General features: G+C 54.2%; 1 protein-coding gene across 1 annotated transcript in view; it reads right to left on the reverse strand.

The window, feature by feature from the left end:
• Nucleotides 1–25,262, reverse strand: part of GRM4 (glutamate metabotropic receptor 4) — a 50,791-nt gene that overhangs the window by 20,043 nt on the left and 5,486 nt on the right. Inside the window, exons 2-6 of the mRNA XM_071768393.1 lie at nt 22,846–23,614; nt 14,052–14,268; nt 5,955–6,090; nt 2,558–2,712; nt 2,130–2,270 (exon numbers count right to left, since the gene is read on the reverse strand). Coding sequence (XP_071624494.1) covers nt 2,130–2,270; nt 2,558–2,712; nt 5,955–6,090; nt 14,052–14,268; nt 22,846–23,364 — 1,168 coding nt within the window. The 5' untranslated portion in view covers nt 23,365–23,614. The remainder of the gene's footprint in view (nt 1–2,129; nt 2,271–2,557; nt 2,713–5,954; nt 6,091–14,051; nt 14,269–22,845; nt 23,615–25,262) is intronic.

Here is a 25,262-nt window from a genome sequence, read left to right on the forward strand (position 1 = left end):
AAAAGAGCCCAACCCCCCCCTGGCTCCAACCTCCTTTCAGGGAGTTGGAGAGAGTGATGAGGTCTCCCCTGAGCCTCCTCTTCTCCAGCCTCAACACCCCCAGCTCCCTCAGCCCTTCCTCACAGGACTTGTGCTGGATCCCTTCACAGCCTCCTTGCTCTTCTCTGGACCTGCTCCAGCACCTCAATCTCCTTCCTGAGCTGAGGGGCCCAGAACTGGACACAGGACTCAAGCTGTGGCCTCCCCAGGGCTGAGCACAGGGGCAGAATCCCTTCCCTGGACCTGCTGGCCACGCTCTTCCTGAGCCAGCCCAGGATGCCATTGGCCTTCTTGGCCACCTGGGCACACTGCTGCCTCCTCTTCAGCTTCCTGGCAATCCAGACTCCCAGCTCCCTTTCTGCCACTCTGTGCCCAGCCTGGAGCTCCCCATGGGGTTCTTGTGGCCAAAGTGCAGGACCCGGCACTTGGAATGTTGAACCTCATCCCATTGGAATCAGCCCAACTCTCCAGTCTCTCCAGGTCCCTCTGCAGAGCCCTCCTGCCTTCCAGCTGATCCACACTCCCCCCAGCTCAGTGTCACCTGTGAATTTGCTGATGATGGACTCAATCCCCTCATCTAAATCATCAATAAAGATATTGAACAGCACTGGGCCCAGCACTGATCCCTGGGGGACACCACGGCCGCCATTTTGAGGCAGCCCCGTTCAGCACCACTCTCTGGGCCCGCTCCAGCTTTGAGCCTGCTGAGGTGAGACAGGAGGAGCTGGCAGCAGGGCCCCTGGCAAACAGAAAGGTAAGAAAGGGGCAAATATCCAAATGTTGTGAAAAAAGGGAAAATTCAGCTCCAAACCTTGGGTGTGTTTGCACCCACAGGAGACGTGGTAAAGAGCTGGGTGCTCCACGTGGTGACTGCACCTCCCAAACCCCACAAAGGAGCCACAAAAATATTTTTTTCTACTCTTCCTCTCCACTTTTCACAGAATCATGGAATCACAGAGGCTGGAAAGGACCTCTGGGATCATCAGGTCCAACCTTTTACTGGAGCTGTCACCAGCACGAGCCCAGCAGACACCTGAGCAACCACCCAGGCAGCTCTGCATCACCCAACCCCAATTCCTCATACCCCAAGAAGTGGTTTGGGGAAGGTTGGAAGATTTCCACCAAGCTTTGGTGCTTAATCCAATAAAAAAATAAATAAAATAATAAATAAATAGATAGAATTAAAAATAAATAAAATAATAAATAAATAAATAAATAAATAAAAAACAATTTAAAATTAAAATAATAAATAAAGAAAACAATAAATAAATAAATAAAAATAATAAAAAATAATAAAATTTAAAATAAATAAATTAAATTTAAAAATTTTAAAAGAAAGTAATAAATAAATAAAATAAATAAATAAAATGATTAAAAATAAAATAATAAAATTAATAAATAAAATAATAAATAAATAAAAACCATTTTAAAATTAAAATAATAAATAAACAAAACAATAAATAAATCAATCAAAATAATAAAAATTAATAAAATTTAAAATAAATAAATAAAATTTAAAAATTTTAAAAGAAAATAATAAATAAATAAAATAAATAAATAAATAAAATTATTAAAAATAAAATAATAAAATTAATAAATAAAATAATAAATAAGTAAAAGCCATTTATAAATAATAAATAATAAACAACAAATAAAATAATAAATAAATAAAAATAATAAAAAAGTAAAACAATAACTAATAAATCAAAATAAATAAAAGTAAAATACTAAATAAAATAAAATAATACCTAAATAAATAATACAAATAATTTTAGAATAAAACAACAAATAAATAGATAAAAAAATAAACAAATAAAATAATGAATAAATAAATAATGAATAATAAATAATAATCAATAATAAACAGAATAATTTAAAAACACCCCTACCAAGGCCACCACACACTCCTTGCCATGGAGCTGCCTCGAGCTGGGCTGCCAGCTCTGCAGGGACGTGACCGAGCCCGGAGGTCACAAGAGGATAAAGAAACCAACCCAAACTTTTTTAATGCTTTCCCTGCTGCCTTTTCCACCTCCCCCTCCACCCCGGGGGACCCAGCAGCCCAGGACAGGTCCCCAGAGCTCTCTTACTGGTGCACTTTTTGATGCTGCTCCCTTTTTTCAGCGCGTGGCGGCTCAGCTTGCAGTGGAAATTGTCCTCCCAGAACTCAGCAAACCAAATGTTCCTCCGGTTGTTGTCCAGTGTCCTGCTGGAGAAGTAGCGGTCGAAACCTGCCCAGGGAAAAAGGGATCAATCTCTGGGATGGCAGGAAGGTGATGAATGTGGCCCAAAATTGCCTCCCCCACAAAAAAAAAAAAATAATAATTTAAAAAGGGAGAAGGGAGGGACTGGTGAGCGATGGGGTGAAGGGACGCAGGAGTGCTTTGGGTTTGTGTTCCAGCTCCAGGCTGGAAACCCCACTGGAGGAAGTGGTGGTGGGAAAAAGCCAGGGAAAACTTGTGGAGAAGAAGATGGGATTGGGGGGTGAGGGGGGAACCCACCCTGCTCAGCCCCTCACCTCTGACAGAGACCCGCTTGGGCAGGATGGTGACAGAGCCCTCGGCCACCTCCTCCAGGTGTAGGACGGGGGAAATCTTGGAGCCCCAGCTGTCTGAGCCCATCCAGATGAAGTGTCCCGTTTGGTTGGCCCTCTTGGCAGCCTCCAGCACCCTTCTGTGGGGAGAAGCAAGAGGATGGGACACCCACCAGCTCTGGGGACACGGGCACAGAGCGAGGCTCAGAGCTGGTGGCATCCTGCAAGGAGATGGAGACGTGGTGCTTCAGGAGCTGGTTTAGTGGTGGACGTGGCAGTGCTGGGGTAATGGTTGGACTTGATGATCTAAAAGGTTTTTGCCAACCTAAAGGATTCCATGATTATCCCACTCCCAGCATTGGGATTGCCCCAGGGGCCACACAAGTCCTGGTGAGCAGGGATGCACGAGAGCAAATTGTGCAGCTCAGCTCCCTCACCACCCTCCATCCTCCCCAGCCCGGGCTGCTTCTCCCACCTCATTTGCATATATGCTGACTGGTAATTGAATTTGCCTCTTAATTAACCAACATTAGCAGGAAAAAAAGAAAAAAGAAAAAAAAAAAAAAAAAAAAAAAAAAAAAAAAAGAAAAGAAAATCAGGTTATGCCACAGCAGGCAGAAAAAACAGCACCATGAGAGGGGCCCCACCAGCACTGAAAGCCACGGGAGAGAGCTCACCAGTGCCCAGGCTACAGCTAAACTGGGCTTAACTGGGAATGCCATCCATCCCATCCCATCCCTCCCATCCTGCTGAGCATCCCTCCTCCTGCCCAGACACTGAACACACTCCCTGGGGGGCAGAAAATCTTAGCAGGAGGATGGGAACTGCCCTGGATCTGACCCTCCAGGAGGCTCTTTTATTTCCCTTTGGGGTCTGGTGTCCCCTTGGGGACTTGTGTGGGGCCCCAGCCCCGTGGGAGCTTCATCTCAGCCTGCAATGAGCAGGCAGGTTTGTGACTCAGCCCCTGATCATTTCAAGCCCAGATGGTGTTTGAAAATCATGCTAAGGGAAAAAAAAAATAAATTAGAAAACACAGAAATGGAGCAGAGAGGGGAGACAAGAGAGGAAGAGACAGGAGAGCTCGGGAAGCAAAACCTCATCCTGCTCCAGGCACAAGTGTGGGGCAGAACCTCCCTAAGGCAAAACCAAGCAATTCCTGAGAGATTTTGGGATCTCCCCCAAATCTGAGATTTCCACCTGATCTGAACCAGGCAGAAATTCCAGCAACAGCCCCAGAGAGAACGGGGCTGCTTCTGGCATAGGGATCATGGAATCACAGTCTGGTCTGGATGTGAAGGGACCCCCAAAGCTCCCCCAGTGCCACCCCAACACCTCCCACCAGCCCAGGGTGCTCCAAGCCCCATCCAACCTCCAACACTGCCAGGGATGGGGCAGCCACAGCTTCTGGGGGCACCCTGGGGCTCAGCACCCTCACCCCAAAGAATTTCACCCTAATGCCCAACCTCAATCTCCCCTCTCCCAGTTTAAAGCCATTCCCTCTCATCCCATCCCTCCAGGTTCTTATCCCAAGTCCCTCCCCAGCTTTCCTGGAGCCCCTTCAGGCACTGGAAGGTGCTCTGAGGTCTCCCCAGAACCTTCTCTTCTCCAGCCTGAACACCCCCAACTCTCAGCCCGGCTCAGAGCAGAGCTGCTCAGATCAATTCCTCTGGACTTGATCCAACAGCTCCATGTCCTTATTTTGGGAATCCCAGCACTGCAGGGGGGGGCTCAACAGAGCAATCCCCTCCCTTGACCTCCTGGTCCCACAATGGAGATCACCCCGTTCTCCACGCCTGGGTTTAACCCCTCTTACCCCGCACAAGGTGGGGGTGAGGAACCCACTGCTGAGGGTTCTGATCCGATTGGGATGGGTAAATATTTACAATCCCCACTTAATGGGGTTTGCCCTTTTCCCAGCGAGGTGAATCCCTGTTTCCCACCACACACCCACGGAAATGTCAGCTCTGGAGACGTCTCTATTAAGGAAGGCAAAAAAGAAACCGGGGAGCGTTTGCACATCTGATGTAAACTGATTTCAAATCGCAGTTTACCCACATTTACATAATGTTTGCTGATTAATAAATTAGATCCTTAGGAAATCAGGGCTAAGCTCCATGTGAATCATTCTGCTCCGTAAACAAGGGGAGAGCAGGATGGGGCTTTGCCTGCAGAGCAGCTCAGCACCTCTGAGCAGGGCAGGAGGGATCCCCAATACAGGCAAACACACCTACACCTCCTTACAAACACACCTACACCCCAATACAGGCAAACACACCTACACCTCCTTACAAACACACCTACACCCCAATACAAACACACCTACACCCCAATACAAACACACCTACACCTCCTTACAAACACACCTACACCCCAATACAAACACACCTACACCCCAATACAAACACACCTACACCTCCTTACAAACACACCTACACCCCAATACAGGCAAACACACCTACACCCCAATACAGGCAAACACACCTACACCCCTTACAAACACACCTACACCCCAATACAGGAAAACACACCTACACCCCAAGGCAGACAAACACACCTACACCCCAATACAAACACACCTACATCCCAATACAGGAAAACACACCTACATCCTAATACAGACAAACACACCTACACCCCAATACAGGCAAACACACCTACACCTCCTTACAAACACACCCACACCCCAATACAGGAAAACACACCTACATCCTAATACAGACAAACACACCTACACCCCAATACAGGCAAACACACCTACACCTCCTTACAAACACACCCACACCCCAATACAGGAAAACACACCTACATCCTAATACAGACAAACACACCTACACCCCATTGCAAACACACCTACATCCCTTACAAACACACCTACACCCCAATACAAACACACCTACACCCCAATGCAGACAAACACACCTACACCCCACTGCAAACACACCTACACCCTAATACAGACACACCTACACCCCAATACAGGCAAACATACCTACACCCCTTACAAACACACTTACACCCTAATGCAGACAAACACACACCCCTTGCAGACACACCTACATCCCAAAGCAAACACACCTACACCCCAATACAGGAAAACACACCTCCACCCCAGTACAAACACACCTACACCCCTTGCAAGCCCTCACTGCCAGGTGGTCACAGCTCCAGCTCCTGTCTCCAGCATCCTGCATCCCACCCCTGGCAGTGCAGAGGATGCAGGTTGGGCTCCAGGGGGGTGCCCTATTTCCCACCTCTGCCCAGACTCCCCTCCCAGCCAGGACAACCCCAGGACAGCCCCAGGACAGCCCCAGAACAGCCCCAGGACAGCCCCAGAACAGCCCCAGGACAGCCCCAGGACAGCCCCAGGACAGCCCCTCCTCACCTGATGTCATCTTCATTAGCAAAGATGATGACTGCCCGGGCGTGGGAGGTCTCCAGGAGCCGGTGGATGATCTTGTCAAACTCTCCTGGCTTGGGCTCCCGTGGGATCTTGACAGACTGGGCCACACACAGCCCCCCTGGAGCAGAGAGACCCCCCCAGCTCAGACACCACCACCACTCTCCAGCTCCCCAGATGGTCCCTATCCCCCTCCAGTCCCCATCTCCCCAGCCCCACAGCAGGCAAATGGGGGGGGGGTCCCCAGCTCCCACCTGCCTTGGCCCTGCACCATCTTAGCATCCTACCCCCCAGAGCCCCCTGCCCACCCCCCAGAGCCCCCTGCCCATCCCCAGCCCCCTGGGACCAGCACCCAAGGCCTCTCCTTCTCTCTTTAGAACCTTCACCGCTCCTCTCCCCCCCCAGCTCATCCCTTCTTTCCCCTCCCATCCCCCCCAGGGCTCATCCCTGCCTCCCACCCTCTCCAGCCACAACCACATCCCCCCCCCCAACACACACCCGGGCTCATTCCAGGGGCTGGGATTGAATTTTCCAACCAGCCCTGGATTGCATTTTGCAAAGGGCTCTGCACACACGGCAGCCAAACCCTGGCATCCCCAGTTTGTTTCTTGTTTGGGTTTTTTTTCCTTTTGGAAAAGAGGAAGATGGAAGAGGAGCTGATGAGCTGCAGCCCCAGCATGAGCCCTTCACCCCTGAGCCAGCAGCTCAGCCCTGCAAAAGGTTTTTATTCCCCTCCCTGCGGCTCCAGCCCAGGTCCCAGCCCAGCTTTCCACGGGGCGATTGGAAAAGCAGCAGCTAATTAAAATTAAAAGAGACAAGGGGAAACTGGCAATTGGAAGAGTTGGCTGCTGGGATCCCAGCTTCCAGCTCAGAAAAGCCACAGCCCTCCTGTTTTTTTGTTTTTGTTTTGGTTTTTGGTTTGTTTTGTTTTTTTTTTTTTTTTTTTTTTTTTTTTTTTTTCAGATGTCAATGAAAAGAGAGACGGGAGAGCAAAAATTAAACAGCCCGGGACCTTCTGGATGGAGTTGATGGGCTCGATTTGCATAGTAAATGACACGGCTGATACCTCATCTGCCACGGAAGGCTCCCTGCCTAAGTAAAGGTCAGAGTCATTAGCACAGGAGGATGGGAGAGATTCCCAGCTGGAGAGGAGCTGGAAGAGGATGGGACAAAGAGCCCGAGGTGGAATCTTCGGGGAAGAATGCCAGGTGGGGAGGGACTTCAAGGATCATCGAGTCCAAGCTTTAAAAAAACACCAAGAGACCAATTCTACACCTCCATCCAGCAGCCAGAGCTAAACCATCACTTTGCAGCCAGCTTCCCAGCTTCCCAAGATTGGGATTTATTCATGGGAGAGTTGACTCCCTCTTGCAGGGCTGGGGTCATTTCCTGGGTGCAGGTCTGCTGGGTTCAAGGGTTGGGGGTTCCAGCACCCACCCCCCACCCCAACCCAGCCACCTGGAAGGGCTTGAAGGGTTTGGTTCGTTGGGTTTTTTTTCCTGTGGTAAAGAATTTGGGCCAATTTGCTGTTTGCTTCCCATCTGGGGAGGCAGATGGATGGAGAGGAGGGAGTTGGATAAACAGAGCCCTGGATCAGGCAGGCAGCAGCAGGCAGGGGGGGCACATCCCAGAGACCCCAACCAGGCCAGGGTGACACCAGCCAGGCCACCAGAGACCAGGGCAACAGCTAAGAAGCTGCTGCAGCTTAATTACAGTTTCCATGGCAATAAAAAGGAGAAAATCCAACAAAAGCAGCAGTTTGCAAACCCTGGAGCTTTCCAAGAGCCCCGGTGTGGGCACCTGCACAGGAGAGTGAGTGGCACCAGTGCACACTCGTGTGTCACCAGCACCCTGTGGCTCCTGGGACACGTGTCCCACGATGACAATGTGACCCTGAGCATGTGGCAGGGGGACAGGGGGGGGGCTGGGCTGCAGCACTCACCCCTTCCCAGGACAACCAGAGCAAACACAACTTGGAGAATTTTCCAAGGCTTTTTTTGGGTCTTCTCAGGGTGTTTTGTCCCCCCTCGCCCCCAGAGGTGGCTTTGAGCATCCCAAACATCCCATGGCACTTGTAGGGACAGCAAGTGGCCTCGGGTGAGGCTGTGGCAGGGACAGTTTTCTTGTAGCACAGGGAGAGGGGGGTGGCAGAGGAGATGGGCTCATAAACAAATAAGAAAAGAGACAAAATCGATGGCAATTCAGAAAGGACCAAGTTACTCTGCAGCTCTGCTAAATCAAACTAACGAGGAATGGAAGAAAAAAGGAATAAGGGCAATTAGGATGTAATGAGAACCTCATTAATGAGGCAGCCAGAGAGCATGGGGCAGGTGAGTGAGATCAGCAGGGGAGGGAAAAGGGGATGAAGAGCCCAGAAAAGTGGGTGAAGTTTGGGGAGAAAACTGCCCCGAGGATGGACATGGACATCTGCAACAGGGCCTTGAAGTTGCCTACAGCTCATTGAGGCTTTAAAGGGTTAAAAATGTCACAGGTATCTGAAAGACTCCTGTAAAGCAGGGCAGCAAAGGGAGGAGATGGTGGTGATGGGAAGGAGGGGGCTGCTCTCCCCCCCAGGCAGGATGGTACCGACTGGGGACAAGGTCTGACCCTGGGAGAGGGCAGGACTCAGAGAATCATCAAATCATTTCCACTGGGAAGGACCCAGAAGATCATCAAATCCAAACGTTACCCCACCACTCACCCACATCCCTCAGCACCACATCCCCACGGCTTTGGAATCCCTTCCAGTTGTCCCTACTGTCCAATCCAAACCATCCCTGCTGCAACTTGAGACCGTTTCCTCTTTTTCCTTCCCCAGCTTTGGAAAGGAACTGTGGGAAAAGCCTCCGGGACTGGGGCAGCATCCTGCATCCCGTCTGGAAAAGAGGTGCCTGATTTCAGGATGCTCAGGTGGGACTGGCTGGCAGTGCAGGGCGATTGCATCAAGGACATCCCTAAAAACCCCACACGAGTCCATTCCCAAACCTCCCCAGGGCTGAGGCAGCACCCAGGCCCCCCCAGCTGCCTTCCCAGGGAAGAACCAAAGATCCAGGGAAGAACCAAAGATCCAGGGAAGCAGAGACCGAGAGGGAGAGAGTGAAATGGTGGGGATGTGATTCCAGGAGGTCACCAAGCACTCCCAGTTCTGCCTCTTCCCAGGGCTGAGTGTAAGGAGCCCACTCGGGTTAAGGAGCAGCACCCACCCCCTCCGGGAGCCACCCAGGAGGCTCTCATGGGGGCGAGAGGGAAAACCTCTGCAAAACTGCTCCAGAGAGCAAGAGAAGGGGGGAAGGGGAGGGAATCTTTCCTACAAAGGGAAGGTTTTGCTCATCCTCCTGCAAACACCCCGAGGGCCACGGCCGTGTCCCTGCCTCCAGCATCCCCCAGCGGGACCTCAGCATCCCCCGGGAGGCTCCTCATTAATGTGGGGTTAAAGCGTTGTTGTCAAACACAGCTCAAGGTTTAATCTCCACAGTTCCGGGCTCGGTGGGAGCTCAGCTGCTGCGGGAAGCTCCCCGCTGAAGAGCCCTCTTGATTGCAGGTAGATAATGAGCTGTTGCAGCTCTAACCCACACCATCAATCAGGGAAGGAGCTGCCGGGACTCCCCGCCGAGCTGCTGGCTGCAAAGCACCGGGTGGCCACGGGCCCATCCCCGTGGAAAAAGGGGAACCTGGCTCAATCCTGCTGGGATCAGAGCTGTGCATCTCCCCTAAATCCTCAGGTGCACCCCGAGGAGAGGATCAGGCTCTGCACGGCCTCCCCATCCTTATCCCGCTGTTCCAATGAGATTCCCCAATCCAGAGGTTTAACTGGTGAGCTGATGGCTGCTCCCCTGCCCCAGGGTTCATCATCAATGTCACTTCAAAACCTCCAGGAGCTGACTGGTAAGAGAAGAAGTCGTTAAGGACCTGGTTCTGTGGCCTCACAGTGGGAAATTCTTGGCCCACAGCAGGACTGGTGGGGGGTGCTTTGGGCTAATGGAGCATGGGATGTCAGGCAGAGGGTTTGCACCATCCATCCATCCATCCATCCATCCATCCATCCATCCATCCATCCATCCATGCATTTGGCTGTCCACCTACCCATCTATTCATCCATCTATTCATCCATCCATCCACCCACTCATGCACTGTCTGTCCACCCACCCACCCTCAATGCTGCAGCCACAAGTGACTTTGCACTCTGGGAAAGGCTCCCTCCACCCCATGGGCACCAGCACTAGGGAATGGGTTCTTTTCCATGCTTGCTTAAGGCTGAAGAGCCTTGGGAGCAGCTTTTTTGGGGCTGACACATCAACCAAAAGTCCTGAACTGGGCTAAAAGCAGAAGGAGACAACTGTGACACTGTCACCCAGGGATGGACAGACACATCCCAGATACACCAGCAGCCTCTTAGCTGAAAACACAGCCCACTCAGTGAAGGATAAAACGATGGAGAGGGGAAATGACAGGGTAAAATGGATCCAGACACATGACTAAGGACTCTTGCATTTGGCTGGAAATATTCCCCCCCTCACAAACGCCAGGGAGGGAGGAAAAGCACATTCTTGGTCCAGCCACTGTTTCTCTGGCTGGGGAGCTGCCCTCCAGGGGTAAAGATGCTTTAGGAACATCTGAAAGCCCCTTGGGGCAGCTGAGCAAGAGCCAGGACCCCCAGGACCCCCCAGAGCTCTTCCCAAGCCCCGCGTTGCTGGGCCAGGAGCAGGAGCAGGGGGGCTGCCCCCACGCTGCAATTCCCGGGGAATTGTGCTTTTTGCTCACTAAATTATCACTAATTCACATAATCGTCGGGCTCTGTGGATACACAAATCACAGGAGCTCGGCTCCAGTCGCTGCCATCTGACACCACGAGCACTCCTTTGCAATTAGCTGTCCCCTCATTAACCAGCTGCTCCTCGGTGACAACCCCAGGGATCCCCCCCAGGTGCTGCTGCTGCACTAGGACCACAGGTCAGGACAACCCCTCCACCCCCTCCCCTTACTGGTGCTTACTGGAATCGGGGTTCAAATCGTTCTATGCAGCCCCCAGCACCCTGACCCCCACCCAAGGGGGCTGCAGAGCATCCTCTGCTGAGCCCTAATGGGGCCCTTAATGCAGTATTAGGGTCCCCTCCCTGTGTCACCCAGAGGTCCCATCAGCCCTGTCCTGGACACCCTGCAGGGCAGGACCTGCTGGCTCAAGGCAAGCAAGAAAATTCCTTTATGGGTGAAAAAAAAAATGCTGAAGATAACATAAAATGTTCCCTACACCCCCCCAAAAAAAGTGTCTTTCCCTTATTCCTTCTGCAGCCAAAGAATCTCATTATCAGCCCCAGGCAGAGGAGGCTCCTGCTGGCATTGACAGACTCTGGTGGCAGGGAAACTCTTCAGGGAGCTGTAAATTCAGCCCTGCAGCCCTTCCATGGGGAGGGGATTCCATCCCATGGACACCCCATCCTGCAGAGCATCTCACCCCATGGGGAAACCCATCCTGCAGAGCACCCCATCCCAAGGGTTAACCCATCCCAAGGGATACTTCATCCTGCAGAGTACCCCATCCCAAAGGTTAGCCCATCCCAAGGGATATTTCATCCTGCAGAGCACCCCATCCCAAGGGTTAGCCCATCCCAAGGGATATTTCACCCTGCAGAGTACCCCATCCCAAGGGTTAGCCCATCCCAAGGGATATTTCACCCTGCAGAGTACCCCATCCCAAGGGTTAACTCATCCCAAAGAATATTTCACCCTGCAGGACACCCCATTCCAAAGGTTAACCCATCCCAAGGGATATTTCATCCTGCAGGGCACCCCATCCCAAGGGTTAGCCCATCCCAAGGGATACTTCATCCTGCAGAATACCCCATCCCAAGGGTTAACCCATCCCATGGGATACCTCTATCCTGCAGGACACCCCATCCCAAAGCTTAACCCATCCCAAGGGATATTTCATCCTGCAGGACACCCCATTCCAAAGCTTAACCCATCCCAAGGGATACTTCATCCTGCAGGACACCCCATCCCAAAGCTTAACCCATCCCAAGGAATATTTCATGGACACCCCATCCCAAGGCTTAGCCCATCCCAAGGGATATTTCACCCTGCAGGGCACCCCATCCCAAAGGTTAACCCATCCCAAGGGATACTTCATCCTGCAGGGCACCCCATCCCAAGGGTTAGCCCATCCCATGGGATACCCCATCTCAAGGGATACCCCATCCTGCAGGAAAACCCCAATCCCAAGGGCACCCCATCCTCCAGGGCATCCCCTCCAGCTCCCCTGGACCTGCCAGGCCCCCCACACACCCGAGGCCACTTTCCCATCCCCAGATCCATGGAATTCCTGACCATCAATCAGAGCTGGAGACACAACCCCAGCTCAGCACCCACCTCCCCATCACCCTACAGCACCCAGGCACCACGTCCCACCCTACAACGAGCATCACTCCCTCCTTGCTCCTGAGGCTCCCTCTTTGCAAAACCAGAAACCTGGGGAAAATCTGCTGCTTTTCAAGTTCAGAATCCTGAAGAGCAGATCCCAGGTTGAATCCCCACTTGGGTTTCTCTGCATATTCAGAGCCCAGGCAGCTGCTGGTGCCAAGGCACGTGTGTGGGAGATGGAATTAAGGCTGTTCCTATTTATAGGGCTTTGATGAGGAGCTCCTCACCTCTAAGTTTTTTATTCCCATTTATAAGGCCATTACACAGTTTGTCTGGCTCCAGACAACCTCCTGTCCCACCGACTTTGCCAGAACTTAATGTGCCATTCAGAGCCACTCAAGGCAGTGGGAGGCAGCAGCCCAGCCCTGGGGGTGGGGGTTAACAGGTTCTGAAAAGAAAAACAAAACCAAAACCCTCTTCAGCTCCCATGTCCCCTCCGTGCAGGTGATGCTATGGTGACAAAGTGATGCTGGGGACCATGCTGTCCCCTCCCTGAGGTGACACCAACCCAGGCAGCATCCTGGCTGGTCCCAGGATGGATGCTCAGCCACCAGCAGGTACCCAGGAGGGTCCCAGGGTGGGTGCTGAGCCACCAGCAGGTACCCAGGAGGGTCCCAGGTAGCCAGGAGGGTCCCAGGGTGGGTGCTCAGCCCCCAGCAGGTACCCAGGAGCGTCCCAGGGTGGGTGCTGAGCCTCCAGTAGGTACCCAGGAGGGTCCCAGGGTGGGTGCTCAGCCACCAGCAGGTACCCAGGAGGGTCCCAGGGTGGGTGCTGAGCCTCCAGCAGGTACCCAGGAGGGTCCCAGGGTGGGTGCTGAGCCACCAGCAGGTATCAGGAGGGTCCCAGGGTGGGTGCTCAGCCCCCAGCAGGTACCCAGGAGGTTCCCAGGGTGGGTGCTGAGCCACCAGCAGGTACCCAGAAGGGTCCCAGGTACCCAGGAGGGTCCCAGGATGGGTGCTGAGCCCCCAGCAGGTATCAGGAGGGTCCCAGGGTGGGTGCTGAGGCCCCAGCAGGTATCAGGGGGGTCCCAGGGTGGGTGCTGAGCCCCCAGCAGGCACCAGGAGCTCCGGGGCTGTTAATCCCCACTAAGCAGCCCAGAGCTCCCATCAGCAAAACCCTTTCTGCCTCCTGACAAATCCTCCCAAAGAATTCTGCTGAGCGGGGACTTTACCTCTCCCAACCCCCCTCCAAAGCCTGCAGACAACTTAAGGCACCTGCCCTCGGGGGATAATTCCACCGAAAATGGGTGAAGCTGCCTGGCTGCCAACTTCAGTTTCTTGTTAAGGTCCCGGGAGCGTTTGTAAAAGTTCTTTTCTTCCAGGAGGTGCCCAGCACCGTGGCTCAGTTGGGCTTAGAGCAGCTCAGCAGCCACCAACCTCCCAGATTTAAGGTCTCCTGGTGAGCAGGAGCTCAAGGTGCTTCCAGCAAGGAGCCAGCAGCAATCTGGCATCCTGTCCTGCAGAGGCAGCTTGGGAATGCTGCTCCCCATCCTCACTGGATCCAAACCCAACCCCACCAGGAGATCACCCCCCAAACCACACCGTCCACCACAGCCACATCCCACCTCAAACCCGAGCATCCCAACCAGGCACATCCCTCCATCCCAGCCCATTGCCCCTTCTTCCTGCTCCAAACCCCCATCCCGGGGGTGGGAAACCCCCTCACCATCCTCCCTGGATTTCTGGATGAAGGCTTCCACGCCGCTTTCTCCGTAGCTGCCTTCAGAGGCCAAGGTGGAGACGTAGTTCCACTTGAGGGCTTTGACAATGTCCACCATGGCTTGGGCCTGGAAGGTGTCAGAGGGGACAACCCGGGAGAAGAAGTCGTAGCGAGTGTTGTCACTCAGGTCGGGGGCAGTGGAGGCGTAGCTGATCTGGGGGATCTGGGATGGAGAGGGGAAAAAAAAAAAAAAAAAGTCAGGAGAGGTGATCTCCCCTCCTCTTCACCTCCCCCCATGCTCCCAAAGCTCCCCCCCCCCCGAAGGAGACATCAAGGAAAATCAGGAGTTAGGTGGGAGCTCTGCAGCACCCAGGACCAGCAGCTCGGGGGGGTGAGTGGGTTTGCTGGGGCTTGGTGGCAACTCAGAGTGTTTGGGGTGGGGATTTCCATCCATCGTTGGGTTGGGGACACTCAGAACTACCCCAGCACACACAGCTCCTTCACACCCTTCCTTCTGCTCTGAACCAACGCCTGGAAAGGGGGAAAATAAACCCATCAGCAGGAGCAGAGCTGCTCCTTTGTGTTTCTACCCTCAGAAAAGCCTGGCTGGGTAGAACCAGGTTCCGAGGACTCCAGGATCTCCAGAAGAAGCCCAAAAAGCATCCCCAGGGCAGAGCAGCCACCAACAAGACCCTTTGAGGTCCTTAAGGAACTGGGCAGCCCTGGGAGATGCTCAGAGTCCCCCAAGCTCTCACCTCAGCACGTAACACCCCTCCCAACCTCCTCTGAGCTCTGAGCTCCATCCTGTGCTGCCCAGCACCATGGAAAAAGCAGGTACCAAGCCTTGGTTGGCTCAGTCCCTGGAGATGTTGGGGCTCAGGGACACCCAGCAGAACCCCAAAAGCACTTCCCAAGCATCAGGTGATGTGCCCAAAATGGGAGAAGCCAAAGGAAAAAAACCTTGCTCCGGGCTGTTAAAGTCTCCCTTTGGTTTCCTGCCCTAGGAAGGGCAGATTTCACCCACCCCCCAGCTCCTGGCCACCCAGGCCATAAATAAACCCTTTAAATTAACCCGAGCTGCTGCACCTCTCACAGCACAGCAGAGTGATTTAGCACCAGGGCTCACACCATGTTCAGTGCTCACACTGCTCACACAGCACTTTCCACCTCCCAAACACACCACAGATGTTCATTTATCTTCAAGATGGAAAAGGCCTATTAAATGATCAAGCTCAGGTTCTCCCCCTCAGCCTGAAGCTCCCACCAGAGACATCCCCAGCACCCAGCTGGGACCTCCTGGGGCTGCCAAACCAAAACCTGAGCAAGGCTGAGACTTCAGCAGAGATGTAACCCCCAGGGATGGAGGGGCAGAGGCAGCAAAAACCCCACCTGGAGGGGACAAAGCCCAGGGAAAGGTCTTCTCACCCTCTCACCTTCCCACCAGCTCTGCTGCCCTGCCAGGACACAGCATGAGGAGCAGAACCAGCCCAGGGCACCCCCAGTCCCAAACTGGTGCAGAGGAGCCACTTCCAGCTCCGAGAGGAATTTTCCCCCCTTTTGAGGAACAATTCAGGCATCACCACCCACAGGGCCTGCAATGGAGCCCAAATTCCCCAGTGCTCAGCACGAATCCAGGGGGTTCTGGCTGCCCAAACCAGCCCAGCCTCCCCCAGCCTCATTAACTCATTGCTAATTCAGTAATTAACCAGTTCCCAGCAGCTGGGACACCTGGGGGGGAGCTGGGAAGGGACAGGGAAAGGTTTGGGGCCCAAAGCACCTTGCTGGGGGATCCAGCAGCATCCCAAGGATGGGGATATTGTCATTCCATGGACCCTCCTGGCTCTCCCAACTCTCCAGGCCCCCTCCCCATCTTCTCCCCTCCTGCTCCCAGGCTGCATCTCACAGTTTGTCTTTTGTTGCTCTGTTCTTTTCCCCTCTCCCACTCTCCCCCCCTCCCTAACCCCCCCATCCCATCTCTATTAAATGCAGCACCAGTGCTGGAAACCCCACAACTCCACCTGAATGCTAAAAAGCTCCTGGAAAAGAGCATCCCCCCCCCTTCCCTTTTTTACCTCCCTGCAAAATGTTCAGATGAGAAAAAGGAGAGGTGGAGAAGGAAGAGGGGGGGTTGGGGAGAAGGGAAGGAATCTTTATCAGCCCACAAATGGGATTACTCTCTGTGACAATCTGCTTTGTGCTCCTCTCCCAGGGTTGGGATCTGCTCCTGGGGAAGCAGCCAGGGGGTGAGGCTCCATTAAAATTCTGCTCAGCAGGCAAAGAGCTGAGCTGGCAACGCCTCTCCCTGGGCAAGGAGGGAACAGGGGGGGCTGGGGGGCTGCTGTTTGCCCAGCCTGAGCCCCCACAGCAGGGCTGGCCAAAGGGTGGGTGAAGGGGGGGCTGGGGATGCCCCCAGTGAGGAGGCTGAGTGGGCAGGGAGAGCAGCAGTGCCCAAATAAAAAAAAAAACTGGGGGGAAGGATTCAACCCTGCCTCTCACAGGAGCCTTTCCCAATTATCTTTTTTTTTTTTCCCTGTGAAGCAGTTTGGTTTGAATAAATCCCTGCCCCTTCAGCAGGGCACTGGCAACCAGCTCTGCCAGGCAGCCCATCACTATTCCATGTATCCCATCCTTATTCCATGTATCTTATCCCTATTTCATGTATCACATCCCCGTTCCGTGCATCCCACCCTTATTCCACTCATCCCATCCCTATTCCATGCATCCCATCCCCACTTCATCCATCCCATCCCTATTCCACACATCCCATCCCTATTCCATGCATTTCATCCCTATTCCATGCATCCTACCCCCACTTCATGCATCCAGCCTTATTCCACTCATCTCATCCCTATTCCATGCATCCCATCTCCACTTTATGCATCCCATCCTTATTCCACACATCCCATCCCTATTCCATGCTTTCCATCCCTATTCCATGCATCCCATCCCCATTCCATGCATCCCATCCCCATTCCATGTGTCCCATCCCTATTCCATGCATCCTATCCCCACTTCATGCATCCAGCCTTATTCCACTCATCCCATCCCTATTCCATGCATTTCATCCCTATTCCATGTATCCCATTCCATGTGTCCCATCCCTATTCCATGCATCCCATCCTTATTCCACACATCCCATCCCTATTCCATGCTTTTCACCCCTATTCCATGCATCCCATCCCTATTCCACAAACCTCATCCCTGCTCCATGCTTTTCACCCCTATTCCATGCATCCCACCCCCATTCCCATCCCATCCAGATGCCCCAACAGGTTTGGGTTTAATCCATCTGCTCCAACTCCTGCTGGAAAAGGGAGCCTGGAACACACCTGATGATCTACAGGCTACAAACTGAAAACTTGGCTTTTAATAAACCAAAGGAAAGAGCTTTTCCTTCTCACTCCTCTGTCTTAGATGGAAGTGAAAATAAAACACCAGTTCCCAAATGACAGCTTCAGACACTTCTTCTGCCTTTTTTTTTTTTTTTTTTTTTTTTTTTTGCCCCCTCTTCCTTTTTGATCTCCTGCTCTACAACAGCCCAACTTCTGGCACCAGCTATTTGCTCAGATAAAAGACAGAAGTCCTTTTAGGTCCATAAAAGCAAAATGCAGCCAGGGAATTCCAGATTCTTCGAAAGAAGGGAAGCAGTGGAGCTGGCAACATCTCCCAGATGCAGATTTGGGCACTGGTGGTACCTTGTCTGGCTCATAATAATAATAAAATAAAAAAAAACCCCATGGTGCTGGTGGGGAAATGAGTGGGAGCATCACCCCAAAGCTCCCTTGTCCCATCAAAAGTGGAGAATGACCCCAGGGAAAGGGGTAAAACCTCTTTCCTCCCTTTATTTTGAACGGAAAAAACCAGAATCAGCATCATCCCATCATCCCAAAATTAGAGAAAAGGCAGAGAGCAGGTAGGGACTGGGGGTGTTAATGCCAGGCTGGGGTGACCAACCTCAAATGCAGCTCCAATATCCCTGGATTTCATTCCTGGTTCATCCCCACCTGCTCCTGAGCTGAGGCAGCAATTTCCCTACAGGCAGAGGCCAGAATCCTCCCCAGATGAAGGGAAAAAAAACAAAAAAACCAAAAAAAAGAGGCAAAAGCAGCAATTTCAGCAGCAAGGTTTGTGGGGCTGCAATGCTGTGACCCCAAGCATCACCCTGAGCAGCCTGGAGGGAAAGGAACCCAAAACCAAAGGGGTCAGCACCCAACCAGAGCACCCACATCCACCTGGAGCATCCCCAGGAGCTCCTGCTCTGCCCCCCTCCTGCTCCTGGAACTCCCCCCCCCCCAGAGTCAGGCTTGGGAGCTGTTAATTCCCTACCCATAATTATTAATTTCATGCCTATCTCATGGAAACCCTTGGCTCCCTGACAAGATGGAACTGATTTAATTAGGATTTCCGTCATCAAGTCATTTGGACAGCAGCTTTTAATTAGGGAAAGCACCTCAGGGGCCAGAGGAGCTGAGCAGCACTGGGCAGATCTTGTCAGGCTGCAGCTCCCACTTGGGATCAGGACCAGCCCCAGGGTCAGGATGGGATCCAGAGCACTGAAAACCCCACAGAGCCCTGAGCCTGCTCGCCAGCTTTCCGTGCCTCAGTTTCCCCAGCTGAAAACAAGAGGATTTGCCAATCTCCTGAGGAAAATCAACCAACACCGGGAGAATCCCAAATTCCTTCATTTCCCAGCTCCAGTGCCACCAAACAGCCACTCCAGGGTGACCCACAGCAGCCACACTCCAGGGGACACAGCTTGGACCCCCCCCACACAGACTCCTGCCCCCTGGCTCCTGTTAAACCAAGCATGGAAATCAGGCAGATCCAGTGCTGGGGCACAGGCTGCTCATTCCCTTCCATAAATCTGCCTTTTCTCATGGAATAAAACACTGGGAAGTGTGGATGGATCCCCCCAGCAGCCCTGGCCTGGGATGGTGCCAAAGGGAGGTGGCTGAGCCAGGGGTGCTGGAGGCAGATGTCAAACCAGCACAAAACTTTGTTTTCTGAATTATCCAAGGACTCAGCTTCCCAGTGGAAAATCCCAATGCTGCCAGAGGGTGGTTGCATCCCTTTCCCACCCCTAAAAAAAAAACAAAACAGGAAAATACCAGTTTCTGTCCCATCTGAGAGCAGAGCAGAGCCATGTGCTCCCTGCCTGCCTTCAGCCTCCTGCTCCTTCTCACCAGGGGTTGGGGAGGGGGAGCCCAGGAGCTGCAATTGGTTTTAATAAATTCAGTGAAGAAAAAAAAATAAAATGAAGGGACAGGAGCAGAGCAGGTGGTGAATCAGAGCATCCCCTGGCTGGTTCCACCTGCCTTATTTACCCATCAAGCAGAGGGACTCAGGGCCAAACAGCATCCCACCCATCCCAAAACTTCAGGGCTCATCCCAAAACTTCAGGGCTCATCCCAAATCCCATCCCATCTTCAGGATGGCAGCAGGGAGCTGGGGGGACTCAGCACTGGGGTCATGATCCAGCCCTGGGCAGCAAAGCCTGGTGGTGCCTGGAGGTGTTGGCTCAGAGCATCCTCCAGCAGGTGAATTCTTCATGCTGCACAACACCCCTGTGCTAAAAATTGCTGCTGCACTTGCTGCCCCAACAAAAAAAAAACACCTCGAAGTGCCCAGCATGTCCTGAGTCCATCCTCTCCACAGGGATGCTCCCAGCCTCAGCTGAGCACTCAGGCTCTTCCATCTCCCAGCTCTTTCTGGATGGGGCTGAAAAAAAAAAATCCCTTTTATCCCCCCTCCCCCAAAGCCCTGACACAGCTTTTTGGGGAGGATATTTGCAGGGGACAGAGCTGACACCATCGGTGGGAGAAATCAGGTAGAACCAGGGCTGGGAAGCCAAGGGGAAGGGGCAGGAGGTGGTGACACCGCAGGGATGGGGGTGCCAGGGAGCTGAGAGCTGGGATTTGGGGAAGGATTTTTCTGCAGGCGGAGCTGCGAGGAGCGCTGAAAAGAGCTCGGGTGGAGGATGCTGCATCTGCAAGTTGTTTCACTAATGTACGGCTTTAATTAGGCAGCGGCAGCTAACGAAGGACCCGCTGTTTATTTACATCCCAGGAACAACAAAAACCCGGGAAGGGAGGGAGGGGCACGGGGGGATGGAGCTGGGGGGATGGAGATGGGGGGGGGATGGAGATGGGGGGGGGATGGAGATGGGGGGGGGGATGGAGATGGGGGGGGGATGGAGATGGGGGGGGTGGAGATGGGGGGGGTGGAGATGGGGAGGGGGATGGAGATGGGGGGGGGGATGGAGATGGGGGGGGATGGAGATGGGGGGGAGATGGAGATGGGGGGGAGATGGAGATGGGGGGGGATGGAGATGGGGGGGGATGGAGATGGGGGGGATGGAGATGGGGGGGATGGAGATGGGGGGATGGAGATGGGGGGATGGAGATGGGGGGATGGAGGATGGGGGGGATGGAGGATGGGGGGGATGGAGGATGGGGGGGATGGAGGATGGGGGGGATGGAGATAGGGGGGGGATGGGGCGGGGGGGGATGGAGCAAAGGGACCAGGGATGGCATAGTCAGGAATGGTCCCCTCCGTGGTGGATGTGGTGAGGGGCTGCTCCAAGCTGCAGGGGATAAAGCCGGGGGGCTGCTGGGACCCCCTCCCACATGGCATCCCCACTCCTGCTGCCAGAGCAGGGCAAGGGGAGCTGTGGTTCCCTGGGGAAGGGATGGATCCTGCTGCAGTCCCACGGGTGCAGAAGTGATGGAAAACTGAAAGGAAGGCACTGGAAACATCCCCGTGCCCCCCGTGGGGAGGGGACACCACCTTCTATGCACAGAAGGTGTCCCCAGTGCCCCCCAGCACGGAGAGCAGGTCCCCAGCTTTGCCTCCATCACTTGACACCAACATCTCCCTCCTGGGCTTTGCCGGGGGCTCCCGGGGGGGGGAAAGGGGGGGACAGGAGCAGTGACCACACCGTGCCGTGGGCCATGGGAAGAGGCAGAAGGCTCAGGAAGAGGCTCCTGCAAGGAGCATTCCCCAGGGAAAAGGCAACCCGGGGAGGCAAACGTTTTGCTGAACCTCTGAGCCGAGTCCCCAGCACGGAAAGGTCAGAGCAGCCCGGAATGGAAGTTGCCTGATTCTCATTTTGAGCATGTCCCGGCCATAAAGCCTCTATTTGAATAACAAAGAGCAGCAGCAGCTCTCAGGTCGTAGCAGGGGGAAAAGTGGCTCCTCCGGTCTCCTGAGCACACCCCCCCCTTCCCCTCAAGCCTTCCCAGCCCCCTCCAGCATCCCCAGCCCCCACATCCCATGGGAATGGGATGTCCTCGTGTTGTCCCCCCCTCACCCACACCAGGGACTTGCTGCCGTCTCAAAAGGGTCCAGCTCATCCTCTCCTCTTCCCTCCCAGTTCCCTCCCAGTGACCCTGAGGTCTCCATCCTCTCCCTCCTCACTGTCCTGGTGGGTTGAGGCCAATCCTGGATTTTAAAGTTGCTGGGGACACCCAGGGCTGGAGCTGAGCCCTCCCCAGGTGTAAGGCTGAGGCATGGGTGCTTCTGTGCTTAGAGAAGCTGTGGCTGCCCCATCCCTGGCAGTGTCCAAGGTTGGATGGGGCTTGGAGCCCCCTGGGCTGGTGGGAGGTGTTAGGGTGGCACTGGGTGAGCTTTGAGGTCCCTTCACACCCAAACCAGTCTGGGATTCTATTCTATAATTCTCTTCCTGCACAGGTCAAAGAAGCACCCAAGGATCAAAGCTGGAGGAGAAGGGGGAGAAAATAAATAAAATAATCACCTGGAAAGGACATAGGTACCCCCCACTCCTCCATCTGTCACTCTCCTGCCACCTTTCCCACTGTCTGCCTCCCTCCTCCTCTCCACAGAAAGCATTCAACCTTTTTTGTCTTGGCAAATAGCTTTCAAGTTCCTCCCACTCACTCTAACTTATATTGTTTTAATTATTGAATAGCCCTCTCACTCGTTGCCTGGAACATTAACACGTTTAAAAATAAATAAATAAAATAAATAAGAGACTCAGAAAAATCAAACTCCATCAGTGATCTGTCTTCTCCATCTCCTCTGACAGCTCCCAGGCCTCCCAGGAGGGCACCTGCTACTGGCACCATGGAGGAAGAGGAGAGAAAAAAAGGAAAAACGGCCCCAATCCTGCTGAATTGAGGGGTTTTGGGGTGCTGGGCCCTGCTGGGTGTGGGGAGCCCTTGGCTGCAGAGGGGGCTCCTGTGCAGGTTCCCTCCAGCCCAGGGATGCTGCCACGGGTAAATAAATGCCCAGTGTGGGGGAAAGGGATAAGAAAATCCTCAGCTGGCATGGGATGAGCCAGCTCTCATCCCACCCCAACCTGAGCATCCCGTTCCCTGGTGACAAAGGTGTCCCCAGACTGGCTGATGTTCCCTGGGCTGAAGCAGGGGGTGGTTGCCCTGAGTTTTTCAAGATAAAGAGTTTGAGCTTTTCAAACCACGAGCACCAGGGTCTGACCCCTAGAGATGCTTTGGTGGGCACAGGAAACGGGCTGAGCACACCCTGATCCCACCCAGCCTGAACCATCCCACCCCAAACCCCCCTCCCCATCCATCCCATCGCCTCCCAGGCAGCATCACCATTCCCAGCAAGCCCGGAGAGAAGTGATAAAAATGCTTCTCAAAGTGTCATCATCAGAGGGGGATGCAAGGAGGGATCCCCAGGGAGCCGGGGGAGGCAGGAAAAAGGTTTTAAACACACCAGCTCCTGCCTCCCCCCCACCCCCCTATCAGGAGGGGGGAGGATGGGTAGAGAAAGGCTGCAAGCCCTCCCTGGATGTTTTCATTCTCAGCCTCCTCCTCACCTTGAAGAGCCTCAGGATGTTGGCCACCATGATGGAGACAGAGCTGCCCGAGGCCCCGATGACCCCCACCACCCTCTCGGGCCTGGTGATGATGGGGGGTCCCCCGCTGAGGCACCTCACCTCGGTGCTGTCCTTCTCGATCAGGGCTTGCACGAAGGTCAGCGACTGCTCCAGGGCGTGGGTATCCCGGGAACAGGTATCCAGGATCCGGGCACCCAGGGTGATGTTGGGGAGCAGCTCGGGGTCGTTGTTGATGCGATCCAAGGCGAAGAGCATGGCCTCCAGGCGATGGATGCCCTTCTCCTTCTTCAGCTCCCCGCAGGGTTTGCCCTCAGCCCCCCGGCCGTGCACGGGGAAAAGCCCCCCCAGGGTGATGTCCCCGTCGATCCGGATGGAGTTCATGTGGGGGTAGCCTTGGCCTTTGGGTTTGGCAGCACCCCCGGGCACCCAGCCCCAGCTCCAGGCGCTCAGGAGGAGGCAGAAGGAAAGATGCTCCACGGGAAAACAAACCCCGCTCATCGCCGAAGGTGGGACAGAGCTCCCGGCCAGGAACCCGGCGCTGGTCAGGGAGTGAGGTTGGGCACGAATCCCATGGCTCCTGGAGGGATCCTGGCACCGTCAGCAGCTCCAGTGGGAGACGGGGATCCCCGGGGAGAAGGGGGAAGGCGGGATGGAGGAGAGCAGCGGGGGCTGCATGGCTGTGGTGGAGAGGAGAGGCGGCCGTGGAGAGGTGAGGGCAAGGAAAGCTTCGTGTCCTTCCTCTGGAGCCCTTGGGAGGTGGGGAGGAAGAGAGAAAAATAAGCATGGAGAGGGCATCAGCTATTCCAAGCTTTTCCGAAATTAACACTTGGGGGGGATAATAATAATAAGAATAATATTATAATAATAATAATAATAACAATAACAATAATAATAATAATAATGGATCTACTTGATTTATTGGGTCACAGGCCATGGGCCATCAACACTCTGCACTCTGTGCAGCCCGTGGGGAACATTTCAGGCTCTCCAGCTGCTTTTCCCTGAGGAGAAGCCATCACAGAGCAGCTCTGCCCTACAGGGAGGAGGCACCCTTGGGTCCTGATGAAGGGGCACAGGGTGAGGTGTGGAAACAACCCTAACAACCCTCCTGCTCTTGCTGCCCATCCCCTGCCCCAGCACACACCAGTGCCCCCACCCCATCCCTGCCAGGGCTGGAGCTGGCAGAGTGGGTTCAGCCCATCCCAGCCCCACAGCACCCTCCTACTCCCAGCTGGGGAGGGGGCAGGGGGGGGATTCACCCCTCCCCACCCTCCCACAGCCCCCTGTGCCCTCACCTCATCCCCTTTGCTTTGCCCACCCAGCCCCTCGAGTGGGCACCAGGCACTGCCCCAGGCTTAGCTCCGAGCCGGCTCCTTTTGTCCCTCTCCCCACTCACAGCACAGACCCTTCCCCCCTCCTGCCTCAGTTTCCCCCCTGGGAGCAGGTTCTGCCCGTCCCTCCCGGCAGCCGCTGCGGGATGCAGGGAGAGCAGCCCATGATTAATGCAAGGCACCAAAAAGCTGAGCAGAGCCGGGCAGGCAAAATGCACTCCCCGAGCAGGATGGGCTGAGACAGCCAGACCGGGGAAAACAACTTCAATTCAGCTCAGCCCACGCCTGCCGGGCCGGATCCTCAGCTGGTCCAAAGGGTGGTACCAGCCGTGCCGAACCCATTTGCACCACGGAGGAGGTTCCCAGCCCAGCCAGGAGAGCCCTTGCCTCGGTTCACCTCCATAAATTATGCACAACCCTCCCCAGTCGGAGCCGCTTGAAGTCCCGTTTCCAAAGCGGTTCTGACAGCCGGGGGCTTTTAAGCGACCAGAATTACCCCGTGCCGAGCTCTTTCCACCAGAAAACAGGAGCTTGGAATGCTGCAGCCTGGGAGCCCCCACCAGCACGGCTCCGTTCGGATAAGGAGCAAGGATAAAGCTCAAACATTCGGCCTGATCCTGGCTCCTTTGCAAGAACCGCCCCGTGGGGCAGAGCAGGGAAAAGCAGCTCCTGCTGCTGCCTGGAAAAGGGTCAGGATCTGTCCCTGGGCAGGGGGCAGGGGATGAGCAGCCCCAAAGGTGCCCAAACCCCTCCAGCCCCAGCCCAAGCAGCCCTGCAGAAGCTGAAATCAAATCATTCCAAGCTGGTTTTGCCACACTGGAAAATTTCTCTCCCCCAGGATATATTTGCCTTGTGTGCTACCCCAGGATGTAACTGATAAGGGGACACAGTGATAGGATAAGGAGGGAATGGCTTTAAGCTGGAAGTGGAGAGATTGAGGTTGGGCATCAGGAAGAAATTCTTTGGGGTGAGGGTGCTGAGCCCCTGGGTGCCCCCAAAAGCTGTGGCTGCCCCATCCCTGGCAGTGTTGGAGGTTGGATGGGGCTGGGAGCACCCTGGGCTGGG

This window comes from Heliangelus exortis, chromosome 25 (genome assembly GCF_036169615.1).
Source record: "Heliangelus exortis chromosome 25, bHelExo1.hap1, whole genome shotgun sequence".
Lineage (NCBI taxonomy): Eukaryota > Metazoa > Chordata > Aves > Apodiformes > Trochilidae > Heliangelus > Heliangelus exortis.